The following is a 26,949-nucleotide window of genomic DNA, read 5'->3' as shown; positions in this document are numbered from 1 at the left end:
GGTCCCCTGCTGGACTGTAAACTCCTGAGAGCAGGAGCCTTACCTGGCTTCTTCATCCCTCCATGCTGTGTACTGCAGCGTAGTGCCTTGCACTGTCCAGTAGAAGTGTGAGGCAAGCCACGTGTGTAAGTGTAAATCTTCTAATAGCCACATTAAAAAAGAAAAAAGTGAAATTAATGTAGAAGATTAATTCAAAATTACTTTTAAAGTTAATTCAAAAGATTATTAGTTCAATATGGAATCAATATAAACGATTAATGAGATCGTTTACTTTTGGGGGGCTACTAAGTCTTAGGAACCCAGTGTGTATTTAATTTTACTGTTAGAGCCTGTCCCAATTCACATGCTAAATTTTCATTGGAAACAGTTGATCTGTATTTAGAGTTCATAAAATATACAGAAGAAAAAGTTACATTATACAAACATTTTAATTTTAAGAAAAAATTCAGTTGCTGCTTTGAAGTGCTCAGTAGCTTACACGTGACTAGACTAATGGCTACTGTAGTGTGGACAACACAGGCCCAGTGCCTAGTAGGTGGCAAGAAAATCTAGAATGATGCCACGTCAGCTGGACACCAGAAACCTTGGGGGAGTGGCGGTGACCTTCTTGACTGCCGATCAGAATGGAAAGAGCATGGTGTTACTGCAAGTTTGAAAAATCCTAGTTGCTCACTCTTAAAATTGCCAGGTAATAACCCCAACTCCATCCCCAGTCAAGCTTAGCTTTCTAATTGCCTTGGGCTAGTTTCTTCCCACACTTTCGAGGAGATGTCTGCAGGCTGGAGTGAATTTTGCATTTTTCTGGTGGAGAGTGTTCTTAGCTTTTATCATATTTCCTAATGGGAACCTAGTCTCCAGGAAAAAAAAAGGGGGGTTAAGAACCACTTAGGCAGACCATTGAGGCACAGAAAATCACTCTAATGAAGAAAGTGTATCGCTATAGGTGGACAGGGTTGATCTCTGTCTGGGGACACAAGATCCAGTAAAAAGGACTAATCCTAATCCTTTGGTCCCTCATGTGAGAGAAACTGAGGTCTAGGGAGTTGAAGGCCTAACTTGCCCTAGAGCAAGCAGACTGCTAGTCAGAGAATCACGGCCCGGGGGAGGGGTGGAGGTAAAGGGTCTAATCTGGAGATCCTGGTTTAATCCTAGTTCTCTGGAGAGATGAAAGTCCAGGTTTGACTCTGATAGTGGCCTCTGGGGGTTGAGGCCCCAAGCCTGAAAAGATTTCCAAAACCTACTATTGCCTCTGTCCTCACAACTGGTCTGCCCCACCCTGGTTTAAAGGAACGCTTCCCTCTCGGGCAGGGTGAGGCCCACGAGCGTGATCAAGACAGCACGCTACCTTCTGGGAATGGGGGTGGAAAGAGGAAGGAGCTGGTTTGCAAAGGTTTAGAAAAAGAAGACTCCCTGGGGCAGTTTTTAGCTGTCCTCCGGAAGACCTGAAGACCGTTTCCAGGGTGCATTCCGTCCAGGTGTGCATTCTGTCATATGGGGACCCCCCTTCTGAAAAGTGTCCCATCTATGCATCTGTTTCGCTCTCCGCTGGACCTGAGGCCCGTTCTCCCTGCCCTCAGCCGGCTCCTCACCAGGGCCTGGATTCTTGCTAATAAAAATAAAAGAGGAAAAGCTCATTGGCTTAGACCCATTCATTTTGAATCTGTGATGACTTTAAAATTGGGTGAGCTAGAATTATCTTTTTATTTTTATTTATTTATTTTTACTGGAGTATGGTTGCTTTACAATGTCGTGTTAGTCTCCACTGCACAACAAAACGAATCAGCCACACACACACAGATATCCCCTCCCTTTTGGACTTCCCTCCCACCTAGGCGACCACAGTGCATTAGGTAGAATTCCCTGTGCTATAAAGTATGTTCCCATCAGTTGTCCATTTTATACATAGTATGAATAATGTATACGTGTCAATCCCAGTCTCCCAGTTCCTCCCACCCCACCCCTTTCCCCCATGGTATCTATACGTTTGTTCTCTACGTCTGTGTCTCTGTCTCTGCTTTGCAGATAAGATCATCTATACCATTTTTCCAGATTCCACATATATGCGTTGATATACGATATTTGCTTTTCTCTTTCTGACTTCACTCTGTATGACACTCTAGGTCCATCCACGTCTCTACAAATGACCCAATTCCATTCCTCTTTATGGCTTAGTAATATCCCATTGTATATAAGTACCACATCTTCTCAGAATTATCTTTTTATTTAAAGTTTTTTGTTATGGAAAAAAAACTTTGAAATAGGGAAAGGATAATTAAATAATTCCACCACGTACTCATCACCTAGCTTTAAAAATTACCAAATCGTATCCAGTCTGTATTAATTTTCCCCCTAATTACTTTAAAGCAAGTCCTAGACATGCCATTTTATCTGTAACTATTTCAGTATGTATTTCTAGAAATCAGTATGATTTTATTTTATTTTATTTTTTGGCCGTGCCGCACGGCTTGTGGGATCTTAGTTCCCTGACCAGGGATTGAACCTGCGCCCTCGTCAATGAGAGCGCAGAGTCCTAACCGCTGGACTGCCAGGGAATTACCTGATTTTAAAATATTAACAATATTATCAAATGTCTAGTCAGTGTTCAATAAGCACAGAATCACTTTTCCACTAACAATGGAAGTATGAGTCTTAAGGAGTTATAGGTGGGATGTTTCGACTTATTGGAGAGCAGCACCCACTCAGCAGGCCCGCTCTTCACTCTGTTGTGTGAACTCTGAGTATTTTAAACTCAAGCGAAAACCTGAATATATTTTGGCGAAGGCTTTCTGCCATCGTCAAGGCAGCGCAGGGGACTGTGCAAAGAGCCTGGAACCAGACAGTCTTTGGGTTCAAATACTGGCTCTGGCTCTTAGAACCTGTGTAACTTGGCAGATACTCAAGCCCTCAATCTCAGGACCCCAGTCTGTAAAGTGGAGCCGTGGTTATCGTGCTTATGGGTAGTGGGAGGCTTATAGGAGGTGCTGAATCTGAGCCTGGCATCTGGTAAGCACTCCTCACATGTTAGCTTCTTCCTTAATGAACTGTTTTCCTTCCCATTCAGTCTAAGTCAATGACATTTCTCTGAAAAGGTGAAAAGGACGAGAGCTTCCTGCGCAGGGAGCACTCCCAGCCATCCTTCCGGGTGCCTCTAGCTCCTGTGCTTCCTGAATCTCTTGTTTTCCTACTTAACTCCTTACGACGCTGCTGCCCAGATTCTCTCTCCCTCCGTTCTCTCCTGGAATCTCCCCTGGGCTTGAATGGTCACTCGGTCCCTGTGGCCCTGATGTCCCCTGCTTGTCCCCAGCAACATTAGAAAGGAGCATCCCTTGTGATTGCTCTGTATCTGGGGAGCTGCCCCAGGACCTGGTAACTGCCCTGCTGGTCGGGGCAGGCAGAGAGGGTAAGAAGCCTCCGGGTATCAGCCACTGGGGAAATCATTTGACTGGCGCAACCATTGCCTTCAATTGCCAGGGGCTGGAGGCTTCATTCTTTCACTCAACAGGTTTTGTCAGCTCCAGGGTGGGTGGTGGCTCCTGAACCTCTGGGAGTTCCCTTGCTTTTCTAAACAACGGGTGCTAGAGTTGAGGGTCCTGCGCAGAGTGCAGCGCCCTATTGCCTGTAGGGCGAAGACTCCCCTGGAGCCTAGTGGAAGCCCATCCTCAGGAGTGCTGGAGTGGGGCCCTTTGGTTGTCACGGGAGGTGGGAGCGCGGGGGCTCTCTCTAGGCTGTGGTATCTCCCGCTATTTCCCCACCAGCGCAGAAGCCTAACCATTTCACTATCACAGGTAGTGGCTCCTGGGGACTGGGACTGAGCACCACGGCCTGGCAGGCACACCCCCGCCCCCGCAGCCCGCCTGCTTTAAGCCCTCACAAAAGCCCAGTCAGCTTTCCACAGGAAAGTAAGGTACTGAGCAAAGAAGTAAGCAGTTAGGGTCTCTTAGCGTCCATGCTGCTCCCCCAAGCCCTCAGCACACTGCCCCGGCCCAGTATGAGCTAGGCATCCAGAAATACCTGTAGGGTGAGTGAGTTACCCATGGGCTCCTGGAAGGGGGTACTGGGTCCAGTTCTCAGCATGGTCACATGTGCTTTGGGCCAGAAAGAAATTAGGTAGCACCACACTTCACACAAACCAGGCCAACTGCTTAAAAGACAAAGGTTCTTCTTGGTCTCTGTATGTTTGTCAGGGTTGGGGGCTTTGCTGGCCAGGTTTGCAGGCCTCAAGGGACCTGGCACAGGTTCCCAGGATTGGGTGTGTGTGCCCTGGAGGGCTGGGTGAGTCCCTGCCTGTTGGGGGTGGGGGAGGGTTGCCAGGATGTCTTTTCTTCCATTGGTTGGGTGTCCCTGCCCTCCTCCCCCTCCTGGAACATTCCAGACATTCCAGACTGCCATTGCTTTCAGGATATGGATTAACATCCCAAACTGAGATTTGATTTCACCTCCCCATCCCCTCCCAATTCCTCCCTACCCTGAAGAGGAAGCCCTTAAAACTGGGAGTTTCAAGTAGGAAGAGGGTATTTTTGACCCTTGACCTGAGATTATAGTAATCTATAGGACCATCTTGAAAGAGGGCTCTTCAAACTGAACTTTTGCAGGGGACTGCTTTAAGCTCTTACTGATTGGAACTCCAGGCAGGCACCGCCCATCTCCTTGCAGTCCTTCCAGAAGCCTCTGCTTGAGGGAGGTCCTCCCTCAGCTTAGGTAACCCCCCCGTCACTAGCATTAAGGTAGATCAGTATTCTCAATCTTCCGACGGTATAATCATCTCTTCAGTTCACCAAGAGTTTGATTTTCCTCATGGGAGGGCCCCTGCGTTTTCTTTGCCCATTTCATCACGAAATGTGTTGTGTGTGGGTAATCCTGTACACCATGTCATGCAGATGCCACGAGGCTCCTCCCTCTTGGCCAGTGAATTGGATCCCAAGAAGAAACCGGCCCGGTGTGGGACCCGAGGACCTGGAACTGGACTTGTTTCTGACCCTTGTTCTTTTGTCCTCCTATAATCTAACCTCCTTAGATCAGGTTCATGAACCAACCAAAGTAGAAAACCGTGGACATAGATTCTCCAACACTTACGCTACATTTCCACTTCCCTTAAGTTATTTTAACCCGGGAAAAGATTTCATTGATAAAGACTTTCTACCCTCAAAGCGGCAGAGCTAGAAGGGATCTTAAAGACCCTTCTGCTTCCATTTTATATCTCAAGATACTTGGTCACAGGGATGAAATGAGTGACCTGGCTGAGGACAGAGCCAAGATCAAAAACATTTACAGTTAGAGCTTAGCACCCCTTCCCTTGCTCTCGTGTGTTTTGAGTACCCCTTCCCCCTAGCTTGGCAAGAACTGCCTTGGGCCCTGTTGCATGTCAGCCAGGAATACGGGGGCCTGAAGCTTGAGTGGCTTAGTCAGAACAGCCAATCGGGGGCAGTTTAAGGGCTAGAACTGGATTTTCTTGCTTCCTAGTTTCATTTTCCCTCGTGCCACTAGAATTTTGTTGGACCATGTCCCTGAACTAAGAGTTTGTGATCAAGGATATGCAAAGACATAAGTGACCATTGACCAATGCAGATCAAGTCAGTTGAAATGTTTTAAGCCCAGGGATTAGGGCATTGATTTGGGTGGTGAGCAGTTAATCACCGTGGGAGTCAACCTTGAACCTGAAAGCCTTCCTCAGGGAAAATTACGTTTTTAAGAGGTATTGGAAAGATGGAAAGGAGAAACCGTAGTAAACTGGGAGGAGGGAAGGGGTTGGTCCTAATGCTGGGTTGCGTGTGTGTTAATTACTCCATCTTAGCGTCCACACATGTGTCTGTTATTACATTTTAAGTACTTACTCCAAGCCCTTTGCTAAGCTCTTGATAATATTATCTGACATTACTTTATACCTCCCTGTGAATAGGTATTATCCCTGTTTCACAAAGGAGAAAATTGAGCCTCAAAGAAGTTAAATAACCTTTTAAAGATCAGTGCTGTTAAGTGGAGCACAGGTTTAAATCCATATCTGTACCGAGAAGGAGCCGAGCTGCTGCCAATTATCCCGCTGTAATTTGTTTGCATATATGTTTCCCCTAATAAATTGTGAGCACCTTGAGGCCAGGTACGTTGTCTGTTTGGCTTATCATTGTGTCCCCAGCATGCAGAACAAAGTCCAGCATGGAGTAGACACCGATTGAAAAGGTATCAGGTTAATGATTCATGTAATAATTCACACAGCTAGCTCTGTATTCCTAGATCCTGAAACACGGTGGGTGGTAATAGATGGTTGCTGAGTAAGAGAACTGGTGAGGAGAACCTAGGAGAGACAAAGCAGATGTGACTGGTATGTGGAGGGGGGAAACTATGTTATCCCAGTGCTTAGGGCATCTGATTTTGGCTTTCCTATCTGTGGTAGCACTCTATTTTGCTTTCTAAAACGCAGCAAAATAAATCTCCATTCCCAAAGGTTGTCGTTCTCAGACTCTTAAGTCTTTGGTGTTGAGCAGAAGTTTAGGAAGATGGACTGGAACAGGACTGAAAAATGCAAAAGGTCACAGGCGCCTAAAGTATCCAGAGCTGTCACTGATGCTGTTCTCTCTAATTTCAGGAGTCGAAAAATACAGATCCGAAATATTCCACCCCAGCTTCGATGGGAAGTAAGTGATTGGGGGAAACTGTCAGTGGCACTGGGAAAGAAGTCTGGGTCAGCCTGAGCTGGCAGAGATGACTGGGAGGTGTCCTGGGTGTTTGGGGCTAGGCCAGAGAAGCTGGAGCTGAGGGGAGGCCGGTTGGATCGCATCCTTAACCTAAGACTTCCAGTATGAGTCCTTTGGGCAGTCCCTACCGTGAGAGGCATTAGGGAGGTGGGAAGGGTATCCCCTGAACCCCAAACTTAGTGATGACAGAGGATCAGCTAGGGACTCAGGTGGCACAGGTCTGCTTCCAAAAAGGCCCTTAAATGCCTTTTTGAGCTCAAGTACATTCTGTGAAGACACCCCGACGGATTGCCGTCAGCATTAGTACCTGAGAAAGGGCAAACTGAGCCGGTGACGTGCTCAATCCCCACCAAAGGCTCTGCCTGTACCCCGGTGCTTTGGGGTGAGGAGTGTCTAGTGATGCTTTGTGAGTTCCTGGGATGCCCAGAGCAGCCGTATTCCCTTCTCCCTGCTCCCAGGTACTGGACAGCTTGCTGGCTCAGTATGGGACAGTGGAGAACTGCGAGCAAGGTAAGAGTGGGCAGAGGAGTGGGGCGGTGGGGTAGGGGTGGGTGTTGGAGTTGGGGGCGGGGGCGTGGGTGAGGAAGAGGGGCAGACGGCCGAAGGTGTGGAGGGAGGTACGCTGGGGTGGGGGCTGGGACATGGAGTTCCAGCTTCAGCTCTGCTGCTTCTCCGGGACAGGTTTCTCCTCTGTTTAATGAGAGACTCAACAAAGTCACTCATTCCAAGCACGGGGTCCCCAGGCTCCTGGGGTCAACCAAGGTAGCAATAGACGTCCCAAGATTTTAGGAATAGATTAAGAATGGAAACTGTGCACGCGGCTTGAGCAAATCTGTAGCCCTTTTACTTTAAAAGCTTCACAATTCTTTGTTTTTGTCTGGAATAATCAATGGGTTGTCTTTTTTTTTTTTTTATAGAACCTCTGATTGTGAGCTACATGTCTTTGGTCAATTAAAAAAAATAACAGGATTTTTGTACATATTGATAGCGGGCAGGCAAAATCTTTCAAGAGTGCAGAAGAACTTATTTTTATTATTAAGTTCTTTTTATCACTTCTCTTTCAAGAAGGAGAAATAATAAAAAAGAATTCTAGATCATAAGAAGTTTGGTACAAGTTTTGAATTTATTGCTTAAGGTTATAAGTTATTTTAATTTATTTATTCTAGATCATAAGAAGTTTGGTACGAGTTTTGAATTTATTGCTTAAGGTTATAAATGATTTGCAGAGAAAATAAGCTAAAATAAAATGTGGAGTGATTTGGGTTGGACTTAAAGCAGAGCTTGGTCGTTAGGTAGACAAAATAGTTTGAGTTTGCAGACCTTTAAGAAACCTAGACAAGACTTAAGTATTCATCTCCGAATTCTTTGTGGAAAGGGGCAAGCTGTAAATCATTATAAATGATTAAAATACTTGCCTGCATAAAGGTATGAAGTACTGAATCCATCAGGCAGGTTCTCTCCTGCTGACCCCGAAGCTTGCCTTTTATCATAAACGCCAGGACACAACGGGAAGCGCTGATAACCATCACCCAGTCCTGCTTACAGCTTAGACTGATGACTCCGTTACTCCTGGACAAAGAGACAGCAATGGCTTGGGAGCACACTGGAGAGCCTCACGGGGGGTGCCCGACAGGAGTCACCGCTGGTTAAGAGGCTCACCAGGGAGCTATAGCATACCGAATCCGGGGGCAGTACCTGCTACCTGGAGAGAACAGAATGGGAAGTGTTTGATTTTGTAAAAATTAAGTCTTCTAGGCTGCTCAGATGCCACTTTTTAGTTAATTAATTTTTGGCTGCGTTGGGTCTTCGTTGCTGCACACGGGCTTTCTCTAGTTGCGGTGCGCGGGCTTGTCATTGCAGTGGTTTCTCTTGTTGCAGAGCACGGGCTCTAGGCGCGCGAGCTTCAGTAGTTGTGGCACATGGGCTCAGTAGTTGTGGCTCGCGGGCTCTAGAGTGCAGGCTCAGTAGCTGTGGCGCATGGGCTTGGTTGCTTCGCGGCACGTGGGATCTTCCCGGACCAGGGCTTGAACCCGTATCCCCTGCCTTGGCAGGTGGATTCTTAACCACTGCGCCACCAGGGAAGTCCCATCAGATGCCACTTTCTAAGCAAAGTCCTCTCTGTCCACCCTTTTACTTTTTTTCAGGGAGAGAATGACTTTATTATTATTATTTTTAATTGAAGTATAGTTGATTTATAATGTATTAGTTTCAGTTGTGCAGCATAGTGATTCAGTATTTTTAAAGATTATACTCCATTCAGAGTCATTGCAAGATAATGTCTATAATTCCCTGTGCAATATCTTTTTCTCAATTGTCTATTTTATTTAAAAATTTTTTTTGGCCACACTGCGCGGTTTGTGAGATCTTAGTTCCCTGACCAGGGATCCAACCTGGGCCAATGGCAGTGAAAGCGCAGTCCCTACCACTGGACCGCCAGGGAATTCCCATCACTTGTCTAATTTTATACATAGTAGTTTGTATCTGTCAATCCCATACCCCCCCACCCTTAAGGTTCTCCCCCTTCCTCTTGGGTAACGGCTAGTTTGCCTTCTGTCTGAGTGTCTGTTTTGCACATACATTCATTTGGATTTTTTAGATTCTGCATATAGGTGATAGCACACTACTTGTCTTTCTTTGATATTTCACTAAGCATAATGTTCTCTAGGTCCATCCACGTTCCTGCAAATGGCAGAATTCCATTCTTTTTTATGGCTGTGTAATAGTCCTTTGTCTCACCGTCTTTTACATTTATTTGTTTGTTTATGGCTGCGTTGGGTCTTCGTTGCTGCGTGCGGGCTTTCTCTAGTTGTGGCGAGTGGGGGCTACTCTTCGTTGCGGTGCGTGGGCTTCTCATTGCAGTGGCTTCTCTTGTGGCAGAGCACAGGATCTAGGTGCGCGGGCTTCAGTAGTTGTGGCACGTGGGCTCAGTAGTTGTGGCTCACGGGCTCTAGAGCTCAGGCTCAGTAGTTGTGGCGCACGGGCTTAGCTGCTTCGCAGCATGTGGGATCTTCCCGGACCAGGGCTCGAACCCGTGTCCCCTACATTGGCCAGGCACATCCTCAACCACTGAGCCACCAGGGAGGTCTCTGGTAGATTATTCTTTCAGAATATTCCTCTCCACTGAGGTGGGAGAGCTGTACCGCTGAGGTCAGAAGGGCTGAGAGTGGTCTGCGTTGCAGTTTTGTGGCTAAGTGCTTTCAGTGTCCTCGGGCGGCGGCTTGATTTTTTTGATCCAAGTCCTCCATGCCAGGGGCTAAGCAGGCCTAGGCGACCCATAATCACAAGACGAGGCATAAGCGGTTAATTTTATCAGTCCCAAAAGGGGGAAGAGTATGTGCCCAGATCGCCTGGAATTCTAATGTCCAACCCAGGTCCACTCCCACGTCCTTCCCCCCGGGCTCCGTGGCAGCCACCCTTGTCAGCTCATTCAGCCAGGTCATGATACACCTACATTTGATCGTATATCCTGGAGGATACTCTAAAATGCTTCTGGGTGTTTCCCCAAATCTCTTCAGCCGTGTCCTTGCAGACCATTTCTTGGTCCAGTCTCACTAGGTGTGTGATTTTAACTAGTTAAAAAAACTAGGGGTGTGTGTGTGTGTGTGTGTGTGTGTGTGTGTGTGTGTGTGCGTGTGTGTGTGTCTTTTCTCCCTGCTGCATAACTGCTGAATGTGTTGACTGCATACCCTTGTGTATTCCTGTCTCTCTTGAGGGCTGGTAGGGGAATCAAAGGAAGGCACGTAAAGTCTAATTTGAATTTTCCAGGAGTTGTGGTGAACGTGGTCTATAGGGGAAAGGCTTCATCATTCATGTATTTCCTTCCTGATCGCGTAACCATCAAAGATGAGCTTTCTACAATGTTTACACCATTGGTGCCGTCTCCAGATCTCGCTGCTCTAACCTTGACCTCTGTTTTGCTTCCCCAGTGAACACCGAGAGTGAGACAGCAGTGGTGAATGTCACCTATTCCAACCGCGAGCAGACCAGGCAGTGAGTGGACCCAAAAGTGGGGCAAAGGAGGGTCTTTGTGAGTGGTGGGAGTCAGGTGCCCCTGCTTGGGCAGGGATGGGGTCCAGGTGGGCACGAGTCCACACCTAGCCTCTGATTTTGTGGCAACCAAATCCAGACTCTTGTCTTTTGGTTCAGGAATCTCAGGTTCAGAAACCTCACCAGGATTGATAGCAAATACTTTGAAGGGAGGGACCCAAAGATCTCCCGGGGAAGGTGGGACATCCTTTTTAGGACAAGATACTGGCTTTTAATAGGTCTCTGGTTGCGGGAGAACCCATGGGGTCCTTTGCTGTGTTGATGGCGCCATCTAGTGGTGATGAGGAGGAACTAAGACCTAAAGGGTTTGTTATGATGTGGCGGAGGCAGACATTTTATCTCGGGGATTGCCTTGAGTCCCATCACACCCACAGTTTCTGGCTCCTTAGCCTGTTTGGTTGAGTCACACTTCTCCACCCACTGGTACTGACAGACTTGTATACTTTGTGTACTCATTTATGCTCACTTATAGGCCATTTTGCTTTTGATGGCTTTCTTGTCCCTTCAGCATGTTGCCTCTATCATATTTGTTTCCTCCAACCTAGTGTCAAATCCACCCACTTTCTCAAGCCATTCAGTTTTCTTTTAGATGCCTGCTGGACTCAGAATTTTCTGGAGGTCCCTGTGGCTGATCTATGGGCCTTGACCTGGCTTTAAGTCAACACTTGCTTCCTTCCTACTGCGTATTGTTGCCTTGTTAACATTTCTAACCAGCATCAGCCTTGGGAATGCACGGCGCTTGCCCCCTCCCTCCAGTGTTCATCAGTCCCGCTTTTCAGACATTCCAGACAGACTTAAACTCCTGCAAGCCATTCTGTCTCCACCTCTTCTGTTTCCATGGAGTTTGCTTAAACATGGACAGTATCATTCTCAAGAGGTGACACAACAAACCTTGTTCTGGCATGTTTTATTTATTATTCACGTATCGCGAATCACATGTGGTTCTCCTGTGAATCCTATGTGATAGGCAGCTCTGGTCGAAATTCCCAAGCCAGTTCCAGAATTCAGTGGAGATAACTTATTTGTGTTACGCTACCTTACTTGATGTCTTATGCTACTTAGACTGGAAGCTTCTCTAAGGTGGAGGTGGGAGTGGTGCACAGGTGGTCATCTCCCTTTCTTCTGGCATGTTCCGCGTTGTAACCCAGCTGAGTGCTGTACACCTGGAGGGCATTGGGTGTGATTGGCATGGATTGGAGTGACCAGTAGATTCCCCCTCTGTCCTCAGAGCCATCATGAAGCTGAACGGCCACCAGCTGGAGAACCACGCCTTGAAGGTCTCCTACATCCCTGATGAGCAGACAGCACAGGGTCCCGAGAACGGGCGCCGAGGCGGCTTTGGCTCTCGGGGTCAGCCCCGCCAGGGCTCTCCTGTGGCAGCGGGAGCCCCAGCCAAGCAACAGCAAGTGGACATCCCCCTGCGGCTCCTTGTGCCCACCCAGTACGTGGGCGCCATCATTGGCAAGGAGGGCGCTACCATCCGCAACATCACGAAACAGACCCAGTCCAAGTGAGTCTTGGCTGCAGGGGAAGGGGAGGTGGGGCCAGGGAACAGTGGCTGGCGCCCAGGAGGTGAAGCCTCTCCTGGAAGCACGCTGAGGGTCCTCAACTCAACTTAACCTCTTAGGAAACGTTGGGGAGGTAGAAGAAGCCTGGGGGGTGCCATCTGGTAGCAGTGGCTGGGCCACACACTTTCGTTAGTAAGAAGGGTTTGTTTCTTGTAGAAAGTCTCACCGAGCAAACCTAGTCTCGGTAAGGCGGCCACTCCTTAGTGCTCTGTGATTTCAGCACCGCTTACTGGCGGCAGCAGGATGGGGCCCGTCAGGGACCTTAGTAAGAGGTCACAGTTCTGACCCATCTCCCATTCCACCACAGCCACCCCTCTTCGCTGATCTTTGTAGCTGATCGTCGTGTGCTCTGTGGAAAGAGAACAGGTCACGTCGTGTCCTTATTCATAATGCATCCTTTTATTATTTACTTTTAATTTGGGACAGCGTGCCTTCTCTTTATAGTTCTTTCAAGGGGGAAATCCAGAATTCAAGGGGAAATGCAGCTTCAGAGCTGAGGACTGTTGATCCCCCAACCCTGTATTCCCATGATAGATGCCACCATTCTCAGCCACCACCTCCTGGCTGAGACAGAATCCATAGCAACAGGCTGGCCCTTTTCTCTGCCCGTTTCAGCTCTGCACTTGGCCTTGTTCCAAAAGGAGCCGGACTGTAGCTTCGGCTGAGGGTTAGCTAACGTCCGTGTGCTTGTGGCCCTCAGGATCGACGTGCACAGGAAGGAGAACGCAGGCGCTGCCGAGAAGGCCATCAGCGTGCACTCGACCCCCGAGGGCTGCTCCTCTGCCTGTAAGATGATCTTGGAGATTATGCACAAGGAGGCAAAGGACACCAAAACGTAAGGCTTCAGCTTCTGGGCACATGGGGACTGCCACCTCCTCGACTATAACACAGACTTTTTTTTTTTTTTTTTTTGCGGTACACGGGCCTCTCACTGCCGCGGCCTCTCCCGTTGCGGAGCACAGGCTCCGGACGCGCAGCCTCAGCGGCCATGGCTCACGGGCCCAGCCGCTCCGCGGCACGTGGGATCTTCCCGGACCGGGGCACGAACCCGTGTCCCCTGCATCGGCTGGCGGACTCTCAACTACTGAGCCACCAGGGAAGCCCTAACGCAGACTTTTTAAAAGCAAGAATAGAGACAGATAGGAGACACAGAAATTGTACGAAAGGATAAAAGCTGAGAAAATGAATCCTCCATGTAAATAACGCCTTGTGTATCCTAGCAACGCTGTGCCCTCACAGGTGTGTGCACGTGTGTGTATGTGCGTGTATTTTAGCACAAATAGGACATAATGAACACGCTGTCCTACAGTTCGCTTCTTTCCATCTATAAAACCATCACCACAGTTAGGATAAGGAACATACCCATCGCCCTTATTGACCTTGTGCCCTTGGCCACCCATCCCTGCTTCCCATTTCTCTCCCTAAACAACCACTGATCTGCTGGTTTTCTTTGAAAACGTCATTTTGTCTCGGGGTTTACCTTGGAAACCCCTCGTCTGCGGTGGCCCACCATCTAAGAAGCTCTTGTCCCTCGCTTCTTCCCAAGGGCTGACGAGGTTCCCCTGAAGATCCTGGCCCATAATAATTTCGTGGGGCGTCTCATTGGCAAGGAGGGGCGCAACCTGAAGAAGGTGGAGCAGGACACAGAGACGAAAATCACCATCTCTTCGTAAGGCACTCTCTCATTTCCCTCTACGAGTGGGATGCCTGGGCACCTGGGGTGGCAGTATCTCATCGCTGAGCCTTAATATCTGCCCCTTAAGTTGGATGCAGTTTCTGCTTGTTGAAGAAGAAGAATCAAAGCAGCGGTAAAGAGCGTTTATCCGTAAGGGCTGGAGCGTTTATTATAGCGCCCGTCACCGCTCTGGGCTGCTGTTAGCCTGCTGCCTCTTCAGTCCTTTGCTGCCACATCCTGTCTCTCTTGCTCTGCATCTGGAGGAGAGAACCTGTGGCCAGGAGCCAGGGCTTTGGGGTTTCGGGAGCATTTGCCAGGCCATGGGATGTGGACAGACCCAGATCCTTTTCTGAGCCCTGAGCACCTGCTGTGCGTGGTGGTTTGCCTCACTGCGGGGGGAACCAAAGTCATGCAGCTGGACTGGCAACTCCGTGAGCACTGTGCCTCTTGATGTCGTCAGAGACTTACCCGTGGGCAAAGTAACTGCTCTGTTCCTGAGGGCACAGGAAGTGGAGTGCTCGGCACCATTGGGGACCAGCTTCCACTTATGAGCATCCTCCTTGCCCTACCAGTCTGCTCTGAGTATCCTCACCTCCCTGTGGGGAATCCTTGCCCCGGTTACAAACCGAAGGCCAGAAGCAGAGAGCTATTTGCCCAAAACTAAACAGCCTGCAGAAATGGCATCGTTGTGTCTCGGCCCCAGCCAGGACCTGTGTCCCGGTCCTGGCCTGTCAGTGGAAGGTTGACACTGCTCTGCTCCCCGCCCCAGGCTACAGGACCTCACCCTCTATAACCCCGAGAGGACCATCACCGTGAAGGGCGCCATCGAGAACTGCTGCCGGGCCGAGCAGGAGATCATGAAGAAAGTTCGGGAAGCCTATGAGAATGACGTGGCTGCCATGAGTGTGAGTGTCGGGTGCCTCTGCTTGCCCTTCTGTGAGCCTGAGCCATGGCAGAAGTGGGTCTCCAGTGAGGTGGGCATTCACAGGCTGGGGGGCCTTTGTGGTACGCAGGCCTCTCACTGTTGTGGCCTCTCCCGTTGCGGAGCGCAGGCTCAGCGGCCATGGCTCACGGGCGCAGCCGCTCCGCGGCACGTGGGATCCTCCCGGACCGGGGCACGAACCCGCGTCCCCTGCATCGGCAGGCGGACTCTCAGCCACTGCGCCACCAGGGAAGCCCGGGCCTTGGAGCTTTTGCTTTGCTTTTTGGACCTCGATTCATCAGAATCCTTTTTAAATTAAATTAGTAGGGATTCTTCATTTGATTCCTGGGGTGCAAGTGGGAGTCCAGTCTTGGGCTTTGGGGTCTGTGATCCTCCTGTAAAGTTTGTGTTTACGTGCACTTTAGTGGGGAGAGGGCCCATAATTTTCATCTGGTTTTTAAAGGGGAGTGAGGATGTGGGGCACGTGACCAAAAAGGTGAGTCCTGAAAGTCAGAGATGTGTCTCTTCCTTGTCATCGGCTGAGTCCGACGTATGTCTCTGTCAGAGCGCTGTAAACCACTAGAGAGGAAGGACGTCTGAGGGTCTAACGCTGGGCCTTCTCCTCAGAGCTGCCGGTTCTTAGTCCAGCGAGAACCCTCGGTGTACATGTGAGTGTGTGTAAAAACCAGAAGGGCAGGCAGGTTTGGGGCAAAAGCACGTCATTCCGCTGTTGAGGCCCACTCACCCTCTTGTTCAGCCGGGGCCACGTACAAGGGCCACCAGGTCCTGTCAGAATGAGCCGACCTCCCTCTCTTCACCTTCCTTCCCCAGCTGCAGTCTCACCTCATCCCCGGCCTGAACTTGGCTGCTGTAGGCCTTTTTCCAGCCTCCTCCAGTGCAGTCCCACCACCTCCCAGCAGCGTCACCGGAGCTGCCCCCTACAGCTCCTTTATGGTAGGTGCAGGGTCTTATTACAGGGGACCATGCGGCTGCAGGGTCCAACTCTGTGGCAGCCTGACGCTTGGGGATTTGCGGGGAGAGGGAAGGGCTCCCAGCCACTGGCGCCAACCCTCTGGAGCACCAGCCCTGTGCACGGCAGCCTCAGATGCTGGCAGCACTCTTCCTGTTTGTCTGGCCCGGCTTCTTCCCTTTGTCCCTGCTGCAAAGAGCTACAGAGCACGTAGCCCAGGGTGGCCGCTGGGTGCCTGCACCCTTCCCTCCTCGAGGATGCAGGGCAGGGCCACGGAGGGCTTCCGGGCTGTGTCCATTGACCTGCGTTAATAACACGTCCTGTCTTGGCAGCAGGCTCCAGAGCAGGAGATGGTGCAGGTGTTCATTCCTGCCCAGGCAGTGGGCGCCATCATCGGCAAGAAGGGGCAGCACATCAAACAGCTCTCCCGTTTCGCCAGCGCTTCCATCAAGGTGACCTGCCCTGTCTCCTTCCGGTGCCCGGGCTGGGAGAGCGCTCTGCTCCCATCACCCTCCGCTTTTGTTCTCAGACACCCCGTCTGCCCAGCGTTGGGCAGACGCTTTGCTTTTGACCTCGCTTAGTCCTCCGGGGGATGCCTTCCAGGGCTCCTGGGCTTTCAGGCTAAGGGAGGAGGTGGTATTGTAGCACAGAAGAGAACTTCAGTTCAGACAAGACCGACCGGGTTCAGATCGCAGCTTCTGAGCTCTAGGTCCTGAGCCTTGGATTCCTCATCAGTACAGTAGGGATGATGATACTCTGAGGCGATGCAGCCAAAGCCCCTGGCTCAGTGCCTGGTGCCCAGTGGTTGCTCAGTACATGTCAGCCGTCTTTCCACCTTCCCTGGCCATGGAGAACCTGTCACAGTGAACAGATGTTTTGTTAAATTTCTGTGCCCCTCCCTCTTGGCAGGACTCTGCTGAAACCTGCTGGGGAGTGGGGGAGATGGGGTGTGGGCGGGGCGCCCCAACTTAGAATACGTCAAGAAACGAACGCACCCACGCCCTCCTATAAGAGTTCTGATGCAGGTGCAATAGCCTTGGGGTTCGGGGTCTCTGTTCTCCCCTCCCCTGGCCGTCCCAGGTGGGGAGTGGGAGGAGGTGGAGGTAGAGGTCTGGAGGAGGTGGAGGTAGAGGGCACCTCTGACGGGCGTTTGCTTTGTAGATTGCTCCTCCTGAAACTCCGGACTCCAAACTTCGTATGGTCATCATCACTGGACCCCCAGAGGCCCAATTCAAGGTTCCGATCTTTATTGTCTTTCCAAGTAGGACCCAGAGGAATCGAGTTTGGATGGGAGCGCAAATCTGCGTCCTGTTTTTAAGCTTCCCTGCAAAACAGGGCTGCAAGGCTGCTTTCAAATTGCCGTCAGGCGGGAACTCTGTTGCTCTCCCTCTTTGCCTCCTGAGAGTGAATAGGCACGTGGGAAAGAAGGCAGTCTGAGGGCTTCTTCCTCGCCCTCTGCCTTAGTGACTAAGGAAGGCGCTTCTCTCCTTTATGTCCCTATGACGTGCCGAGGTTCTCGAACTTCCGGGCAGACAGTCAAAGAGCTGATAGCTTATTCTGACCTAGGGAGGGGTGGAGAGCGGGGACAACTCTCTAGACTGTGTGGAGTGACCAAGAGCCCGCCCTCTGAGTGGGTGACTTCCACCAGCTGCCACTCAGGGCCTTGACTTGCCAGCCACAGCTTGTCCAAATCCACGCAAGCATCCCAGACCCCATAGGTCTGGTTTGTAGCTTAGGTGCTGTGTTCCTCTGGGGAGCTACGTACTCATACTCAGTTACTCTGCCCGGGCTCCCCAGTGTTACAAGTGAGCAGGTCAGTCCTGTGCACCTTTTGTTATCACCTGGCCTAGATGGTGACCCACCCCGAGCGGGCGTGGGCCTGTGGGCCAGAGGAGGAAGGGGTGGGGCTTGGGGAGCTTCCCTTTCGTCATATGCATGTGGCCCGCTGACACAACAATGACCTCCTCTTCTCAGGCTCAGGGAAGAATTTATGGAAAACTCAAGGAGGAGAACTTCTTTGGTCCCAAGGAGGAAGTAAAGCTGGAGACCCACATCCGGGTGCCAGCGTCGGCAGCTGGCCGGGTCATTGGCAAAGGTGGCAAAACGGTGAGCCGTGAGGGTCAGGTTGAAAGCTCTGGACACTAGTCCCCAAACCCAACAGCTCTTCCCTGGCCCCCAGCTCCTCCGCCCGGCTCAGCCTGGGTACTCCCGATTTGCCCGTTTACTTGATTCCACTTCCCAAGCCCAGCTCCTGACTCCTCCAGGTTCTAGCTGCTAGTGACCACGCTCTTGAGCCTCCAGTCCCATCCCTGTTGGACATGGCAGCGCCCTGAGCTCCTCTCTGACCCGTCCTCCCTGCCCCTGCCCCCAGGTGAATGAGCTGCAAAATTTGACAGCAGCTGAGGTGGTGGTGCCGAGAGACCAGACCCCTGATGAGAACGACCAGGTCATTGTCAAGATCATTGGGCATTTCTATGCCAGCCAGGTACGTATGTCACTCCCCCATCGCGGGAGGGCGGCAGGGCTCCGGGAGCATGACCTCGACAAATCCCGTGCACTCTGCCCGCCTCTGGGCTGGGTCATTCTTTGCTTCCAGGTGTAAGGGTGTGAGGTGTAGATGTTCTTTTCCCTCTGAAGGCTGTAGGGACAGTGATTTGACCGTTTTCATAGGTAGTCTACATTATGTAATAACTATGGTGTATCACGTTATATGTTAATAGTCTTCCCTGTCGTCTAACCTTAGTCCTTCTCTTTTGCACTGGATAAGGAGAGAAGTGGATCTTATCTACCACCCAGCCTTGTTCATGGAATAACATCCTGGGTTGCCCGTTTGCAGTGCAGTTCCTTCACCTTTCCCAGAACCACTGCTCCGTCCTTGCTTCCAGTTCTTCCACCCTCCTGTTCTCTTCCTGGAACTCACCATCTATCCCTGCACTGCTTCCAGTAAAGCCAGTCAGTGCCCAGCTTTGGGACTGACCCCAGAGTCTAGAAAGGAGGGCAGGTATCGGGTTCGAATTATAGGATGATTGGAAGCTAGTGGGGTTTTCCTAAAACCCCTTAGTGTTGGAGCTAGAAGGGGTGTGGAGACTACTGGATACGGTCCCTTCCACTCACAGAGGATAAGCACGTCACATCAGGCTTGTGGCCCACCTGAGGCTGCTCACGCAGTCAAGGGCAAGACAGGAACCCAGACCCCAGCGTAGCGTGACAACTTTCTCTGACAGCCCTTTGGGAGCCATTAATAGCCACAGAAATAGTTAAGATTTGTGGGTTCTGCTGCTACACCAAGCATTCTATGTGGTCTCTATTAACTCGTGTAACCCTCATAACAACCTCATCGTACAAGTGAGGAATGTGAGATTTAAATGATGTATCCAGGGATGCAGAGAACCAGGGTGTATTAAATACCAAAGTGGTGACATTTTTCATTGGTTAAAATGAGAACTCAGTGAAAAACTAGTAAAACATCAAGCACAGGGCTGACAGAGTAAGAATTAATGTGTAAACATCGACTCCACGTTCTTTCCCCAACCTAGACCAACTTTTTCTTCAACCGAGAAGTCAAGCACTCAATTTATGGAAAGGAGACATTCTGGTAAATTTCTGTCAAGAGAATCACATTCTACAGTTGATTTCCCTTAGACAACTTTGTTCATAGGGAAGACACGTTTAAGAAGGAGAGAGTAGAGATGCCGGTCCTTCGGTGTTCTGTCCATTTCTACAGTGGGGCTTCTTTCACTGCCTTTTGGTTATCCCAGTTCATCCCCTTTCCTGGGATGTTTACATGCGTAGTGGAGTTGGGATTGGTGACGAGGTCTCCTGCTTTTCGACCTTCTGACGACACATGCTCCTGGAAACTCTGGGAGTTCCCCCTCGAGTTCAGTAACGTGTGTCAACTTGGTCATGTTTTAAATTCTGATGAATGAGTTTATACTACTGTTTATCCTCCCTTCCTCTGTATGAATCCAGTGGGTGCTCAGGGTCTGCTCGGAGGCAAAGAAACTTATGGTCACTCTAATCCTCAGTCTTCTCTTACCTTTCTTACAAGTCCAACATGACCCGTGGTTGCCGCTGGTGTCCAGACCCCGATGGCTTCTCTCCGCACGTAAGGCTGTAACTCCTTGCCTTCGGAGACCCTCACTCTCGTTTGTTCTGTCTGCAGATGGCTCAGCGGAAGATACGAGACATCTTGGCCCAAGTCAAACAGCTGCACCAAAAGGGACAGAGTAACCAGGCCCAGGCCCGGAGGAAGTGACCGGCCCCTACCCATCACGTCGGCTCAAGGACAACAGGCCGAAATCGAGAGCACGTTCTCCCCAGCAGGCCTGAGAATGAGCGGGAATCAGGGACACTTGGGCCGGGATGTAGATCAGGTTTGCCCACTTGCTTGAGGAAGTTGTTCCAGTGAGGAACCCTGATCTCTCAGCCCTAAACACCCAACCGATTGGCCCAACACTGCCCACCCCTGAGGGTGTCACCATGGAAATTCTAGCTCAGGGTGCTTTTAAACGTGGATCGTTTAAGTTCTCTAGGTCCCACCGAGAGGGTGGGTCAGACCCCAGTGGGAAGAGAAAGAAAATTTCCTTCAGGCTTTTAAAACACGCAGAGGGGTGTTTTAATCAACCTCAAAGGATGGTTTACTTCTTGACCCTAAGATCCTTCCAACCTTCTACTTGGTTTATTGATGAAAATACCTCTATTCTTGTGCCCTGACGTAGCCTTTTCGTATATTCACGCTGGTTATGTTACCTTTCTGCTACTGGCAAAAGTGAGAACCAGTCCATTGCTTTGCTTACGTTATTGACTCGAAGGGAGAAGACACATTGGCATCTGTAGATTAATTCCAATCCCTTCCTAACCAGCCAGTAGGAATGGCAAGGAATGGGGGAGAAATGGGGAGAAAGGTGATTGAACTATACAGTAATCCACGTTTAAAAGGAGTGCCCTTGTGGCTGATTGATTCCAGATCACCACCTTGAAAAATTGGCACAGTTCAAATTTCCCGCTCTGTTGGGGCTTCCCCACTAGGATTCCCGCCCCGTTCATGTCCCTCTAACCATGTAAGTCCCACGTCATGTCCAGGTGCACATGGGTGGTACTGACTGCTCAGCGGGATAGGGGCTGACCACTGTACTGTCCCTGATTCCTATCATTCTCAGGCAGATTTTATATTTTTTTAAAGTCTATTTTAATGATTGGATACGAGCACTGGGAAGGGGACACTAACGCCCCTTGATAAAGTCTCAGTTCCATGGAGGACTTGAGTGGCCCCAAAGGCTGCCACTGTGCCCTCACGCCAGCCCATGTGCTCCCATAAGGGCTGGTTCCCAGAAGCAGGGGTTGCGGGGCACTCCCCCCCACGGCACTGTTCCCTTGGTGGTGGTGGGACGTGGAACCCGACCCTCGGCTCCTGATAAAGCTGAAGTCCATCATTTGGCATCTTTCATGACTGTTCAGTAAATTGGAGAGAAAATTTGCTTCTGTTTCTATCCTAGAGGCCTATTGAACTGATGGCTTCTGCCTCCACGAGTCGTTGGCATGACGTTACGTGTGCCTAAAAAAACAAAATTCAAAATACCAGCAACGTTGTGCACAAAGGGGTAAACAAGCTTAATTTATTAATTTTCCAGGCTCAGCAAGATCCCGTTTTCAGTTCAGCCCTTGTGGAAGACTTAGCAGCCATCAGTTAAATGAGGTTAGGCCTCCCCTCCAGACGTACTGACCGTCAGTGCATGTTAGCCAGGTGGTGCACTTTAGCTACCTTGGACAATGCTATCAAGTGTGCTGGGAAGGGAGGAAGGCCTCCCGCATGTGGACGAGCCCATGCTCTGGACTCCCCTCCTTCCGACATTGCAACAACGACAGTAACAACCAGACAACCTTGACATGTGGGCGGAGTCAGTCAGGTAATGCTGTGCGCGAAGTAAACTACCTCAAGGTATGAAGTTACCTCAGCAATTACTTTCCTCTTTGTTCCCCCACCTCTTTTTTTTTAATCTTTTTTTTTTCTTTGCGGCTTGCTGATATTTTATATAAAAAAGAAAAGAAGCAAAAGAGAAGCTGATAGTCTTGAATATTTTATTTTTTTAATGAAAAGAAAAAAAAACGAGAAAGTTATGTTTCATAATTTCTTACAACATGAGCCAGTGTAACCCTTTAGCAACTCTCTATGGAGAACAGGCCCTGTGGGAAAGGCAGCTGGAGCTGCCCCTTGGACGGAGGCTGGGCCGAGTGGGGGAAGGCCCACGCGTGTGAGAGAGCCCAGGGCCAGGCTCTGATCTCCTAAGCCACCAGCCTCTCCCAGGAAAATCCTGCCTGATGAGATTAACAGGCCCAGCAGAACTGTGGCCCCAAGGGCGAAACAACAGCCCCTCCAACGGCCGGCCTGTGGTCTCCCCTCCCTGCTTTGGTTAAAGGGCACCCCAGTCGGTTTTTCCCACCAGTGGTGCTGTTGAGATATTTAAAAATATTGCCTCCGTTTTATCGAGGAGAGAAATAATAACTAAAAAAAGATACCCTTTAAAAAATCTATACTTCTCTGTCTAAAAATATGGGAGCCAAGATTCCATTAGTGGAAGAGACAAAGCCATCCTCTCGCCCTCAGAGAGGTCCGCCTGATTTGTTGTTGCAGTGCTTTTCACTTTTTGTTCTTGTTATTTCATTTCAATCCCGTCTTGCTATTCTCGGTCTTTTATCAACAGACCACGGGGCAAACAGTTAACCGCCCCCTCTGTCTCCCCGTCTTCTTTCGATTGATCTGATGGACTCTTAACCGTGGACCCAAACTTACCAAATTCTTGATTTAGGGTGGTGGGTGGCAAGGAGGGGCAGGGGATTCGGGAATGTGACTGGGGACACGTTCCTGCCTCATTTGTGTCTTGTCACTCTCTCCCCATGACATTCCTGGATAGCCCCCAGAACTGTCTACCCCAAAGAGGAGGAGGCAGGAAAGCATTTAGGGATGCTATCAGGCCAGTATAATTAAGCTTCCCACCTGTCCAAACCACAAAAAAAAAAGGGTCTCCCAACTTCTCTTTCTGGCTCTATACGCTTTATTCCAAGATGAAGCAGATAACGTTCAGACGTCGGCCGTTTAGTGATGTAAGGTGAATTTCCGGCAGCAAGCATGCTTTGATATCCGGTTCAAACGCTACCATCGGAATAAAATCCCCACAGTACCTGAAATGTGATTGTTGCAGTGTTCAGTTTCCTTGGGATCCGGCTCCCTTCACACCTGAAGCCCACTTCCTTTCCCTTTCGCTGACTCAGCTCCCAGAAGAGACCAGGAGTGTGGCAAGGGACTGTCAGACTTGACCTGGATTAGGCACGGCTGATACTCGCCCAGCAGGAAAATGGTGGAAGTTACGCTACCAGAAAGCAAAGGAATATGGTTTGGTGGTTAAGGTTTAGCAGGATAAAAGGCCTGTCTTGGTGGGTCTGCCTTTGACCTATAGACGAGGGCTTTGGGCACCTCATGCCCGCCTGCACATCACCTCCATTTCCCCATCCTTGGTGAGATAACGTGAAACGCACTTGGGAGGTTTGGTTGATTTGAGAAAAACGACTTTGAGGAAAAAACAGCTTCTGTGCTCTGATATGTGTGTGAGCTACATATATATTTTGAAGAAAGGACCATCACTTTGGGATATATTGTTTAATTCTGTGGAACACGTAAAAAACCAAAATGGTTTTGATTCCCTGACTTTGAAGCTGCATCTGACAGTGACACCCAATGGCTTGAATCCCCTCGAGGGTCTGCTTGCCTTTTGCAGTTTGGGTTGTGGACTTGGCTCTTAGGGAGGGGTCTGGGGAGGAGAGAGCTGTTTTTAGGGACAGGGAGTTTCATCACCTTCTCTTTCCTCCCCTTCACCTGGTCCTTCTCAGTCTTTTTCCCTTTACCCTGAGCTCTCCACTTCTGGGGGGCGGTTGGGGGCTGTTAAGTTATGCCTCACGATTGGCAGAAAAGACCCTGTGTAAAACCCAGAGAACACTGGAGGGGAACACTCCAGTTGGTTCTGTGTGTCCGTTTTCCTCTGTGCCAAAGACAGACAGACAGAGGCTGAGAGACGCCATTTCTGAATCGAAGCAATAACCATCTTTTGACGTAGACCTGGGCTGTCTGAGTGGGGGAGGGCTCCCGGACGCAGCGTGGGCTTGGAGACCCGCCCCTTCCCTTCTGAGGCTCCTGGGGGATTGGGGGCGGTACGTGCCAGGGGGCGGGAGCTGAGAAGGGGGTCCGATGGCTCCTGGTTGCACTTTGGAGAAGGAGGGGAAGTTCGGGGCTCCTCCGAGTGGGGCTGTGCTCTGTCCCCTGACCCCACTGCAGAGGCAGCACTGCGAGTTCTCTTCAGGCCTGGCAGACTGGCAACGAGGAGGGGCCTCAGTTAGCTCTCAAGGGTGCCTTCCCCTCCTCCCACCCCAGACATACCCTCTGCCAAACTGGGAACAGCAGTACTACGTAACTACCTCACAGAGCCCCAGAGGGACTGCCCGAGCTTCTGCCTCCAGTCCAGCCTTCCCTCCTCCTCCTGGCTCAGGGGTGGGGAGTCCCCTTTCCCCCCTGAAGTGTGGGTGGGGAGATCCTAGTGGCTTTTGATGTTCAGATCCTGCCAACTTTTGCCTATTTGTTGAAAACTGGTAGGAGGAAAACAGCACAGCCTGCCACCGTAGCTGCAGGAAGATAGGAGAATCCTCGATGCCAGGGGACATAAAGCCATTTCCTCTCCAAACTCTTGGTGATTTAGATGCGGGACTTTTCTCTTGTGTTCAGACTTAGAGGAACACCAGCTAAAAACTTCAGTTTCTTTCCTTTGGATACATAAGGCTTTTCTGTCGGGGTACAGAACAGGGAGGGGGCCTCATGACCGAAGGTGGATTTAGAGGGTGAGGGCGGGAGCCCCAGCCCTGGCCCTCGGCCCCGTGCAGCTCCTTGGGGGCACCATTCCTGGTGCCGTAGTCTGGTTGCATCTGGATGGACAAGACAAAAGAGAATTTCTTTCCTTAAATGAAATAGCAGGAACCTCCTCGGGGCATGTGTTCTGAGTAACCACAGGTGACGGATGCTAGGAGTATAAACGCATTAACTACCTCAATCCTCACAGAGAGATTAGAACCAAGGGCTGGGACTGGCGAGTAAGGGTTTGGATCCCAGTCAGGAGGAGTGAGCTGAGGCTTGTGCCACGAAAGGTTTGTCCTTGAGGAACAGGCATGCCTGCTAGATACTCATCGGTTGGGTTGGGAGGACTGGCCATTAGGCCCCCCCCTCTGCCTTCCTTGCCCCCGGGGTCCTATGCTTCACCTTGTTCCCCTCAGCCTGTCCCTCCCTCACCTGCTGTATCTTATTGGACCAGAGGGTGAGGAGAGGACTTGCCTCCTCTCTTCCTGCAGAGGGGGCTGCCTGGAGGTGAGATGCGGGGCTCATCCTGGAACCCGCTACTCAGCCCCAAAGCCAGGAAGCCTGGGGAAGCCGGAGCTAAGACCTCTTCAACAGGGTTTCTTGGAGATGTTCCACCTCCTCTGTACCCCTTCCCAGTCTTCACAGGGACGGTTGGCTCTAGAAGGACAGGTGGTGCAGGACCCCTTATCCTGAGAGTCCGAGGGCCTGGTCCTCTGGTCACTCAGGAGTCTTTGTAGTCGGGGAGTTCCACTGGGCGATCCCAGCCCCTCCCCACCCTCTAATGGACCTCCTCATAGAAGCCCCATTTCACTTTTGTTTTATCTACCTCTTAGCAAGACAATAGAGATAAATTAGGTAGTGGCAACTCCACTTGCTTAGATTAGGGGGGGAAAAAGATTTCTTTTTCCAAAGGAAAAGAAAAATATTACCTTAAAAATACTTTCCAAAAAATTTAAAAAAAAAACAAAAAAACCAAAAAAAAAAAAATTTTAAGAGGGAGACATTTTCCAGTGACTGCTGGAGTGTTTTAATTCCCCAAACTTTTCTCTTTTTTTCCCCCGCAAATAAGTTTCACTCTTCGGCGATTTTCTCCACTTGTTTAAGATGATGTGCTCTTCTAACAGGTTCAGCTTTCACAATCTGCCCCCCGGCTTGCCCCACCCCAGACGCCATTCCTGCCAGTGAGTTCCTACCTGTGCTCTCCCTGTTGCTTCTCAGCCAGGTGACTTCACTCACCCCCACCAAGAACCAAGGCTTGTGTATGTTGGGGTGCTGAAGTCTGGTCTCACCATTTCAACCTCCGGGGGTTGGGGGAGCACCTGTAACACTTCCATGCAAAGTTTCTGTAACCTGCCGCAGTGCAAAGGTGTTCGAGACGAATTTCAGCCGATAATGAGTTAGCAGGAGGAATAAAAACCCTCTGCCACCGTTTGAGGTCTCCCCCTTTCTCCAGCATCTCGATCCTGGTGCCAGAAACCAGAATAAAAGAGTTCCCTCCCCTGAGGCGAAGTGAATTGGTGTCTGGTCCTGAGACATCACTCACGTGGGAGAGTGAAAAATGTATTTTTATAAATGCGAAACATGGGTGGGGGCTGGAGGGGGGACTCACGCCTGTGATATGTGTAACCGTATTCTGTAACTGCGGCCACTTTGAAAACTGTACTTGGCTGGGAATCTGCCGGCCCGTCGCCACCGGGTTTTGATTGTACCCTTCCTTCCACCCTTTAACCTGCTCTGCGCTTGGTCTGGGGAGGTGGGGCGGCTGCCTCCGACTCTTGGGGTTTGTTCTTTTGCTGGGTGAGCGCGCTCCCGTTTTCTTTCCTGTGAAGGTTGTTTCAGCTACAAATCACTTCATTCCGCTGTTTCAATTTCAAAATAAAAGGAAACATATTGAAAGCTGTGAACTGTGTCTGTGTTTCAGGGAGGGTTTGGGAGATCTGGTAGCTGAGATGCTCAGACTTCTGGGGGGCTGAGCTCTGGTCTCCAGGGACCAGAGCCACTCAGATGCAAAGTAGGCGGTTTTCCTTATATTTACAGGATAGCAAGAAAGGAGTGGCTTTTAAATGGCCTTGCTCCTAATTTACTTTGCATATTGGAGTAAGGCCTCCACCGTTAAAGAAGATGTTGGATAACGTCTGCAGAGGAGTTGCAGTTGCTGTTCCTGACACCTGCCCTAAGAAAA

At 50.2% G+C, this 26,949-nt stretch overlaps 1 protein-coding gene across 2 annotated transcripts in view; it reads left to right on the top strand.

Moving 5' to 3' along the window:
• IGF2BP1 (insulin like growth factor 2 mRNA binding protein 1) overlaps nt 1–26,661 on the top strand; it is a 45,001-nt gene extending 18,340 nt beyond the window's left edge. The window contains exons 3-15 of one of the 2 annotated variants that reach the window (XM_073798493.1): nt 6,581–6,629; nt 7,148–7,199; nt 10,616–10,679; nt 11,965–12,246; nt 13,005–13,139; nt 13,851–13,973; nt 14,749–14,884; nt 15,733–15,855; nt 16,207–16,323; nt 17,033–17,107; nt 17,846–17,977; nt 18,243–18,356; nt 20,034–26,661. In XM_073798493.1, coding sequence (XP_073654594.1) covers nt 6,581–6,629; nt 7,148–7,199; nt 10,616–10,679; nt 11,965–12,246; nt 13,005–13,139; nt 13,851–13,973; nt 14,749–14,884; nt 15,733–15,855; nt 16,207–16,323; nt 17,033–17,107; nt 17,846–17,977; nt 18,243–18,356; nt 20,034–20,126 — 1,495 coding nt within the window. In that variant the 3' untranslated portion in view covers nt 20,127–26,661. Of the gene's footprint in view, nt 1–6,580; nt 6,630–7,147; nt 7,200–10,615; nt 10,680–11,964; nt 12,247–13,004; nt 13,140–13,850; nt 13,974–14,748; nt 14,885–15,732; nt 15,856–16,203; nt 16,324–17,032; nt 17,108–17,845; nt 17,978–18,242; nt 18,357–20,033 lie in introns of both variants that reach the window. The other variant, XM_033847657.2, reaches the window with a different exon arrangement.
• The last annotated feature ends 288 nt before the right edge of the window (nt 26,662–26,949 follow it).

Source organism: Tursiops truncatus, chromosome 20 (assembly GCF_011762595.2).
Source record: "Tursiops truncatus isolate mTurTru1 chromosome 20, mTurTru1.mat.Y, whole genome shotgun sequence".
In the NCBI taxonomy this organism is placed as follows: Eukaryota; Metazoa; Chordata; class Mammalia; order Artiodactyla; family Delphinidae; genus Tursiops; species Tursiops truncatus.
Note: the sequence above shows the minus strand (reverse complement) of the source record. Positions and strands in the feature narration are given on the sequence as shown.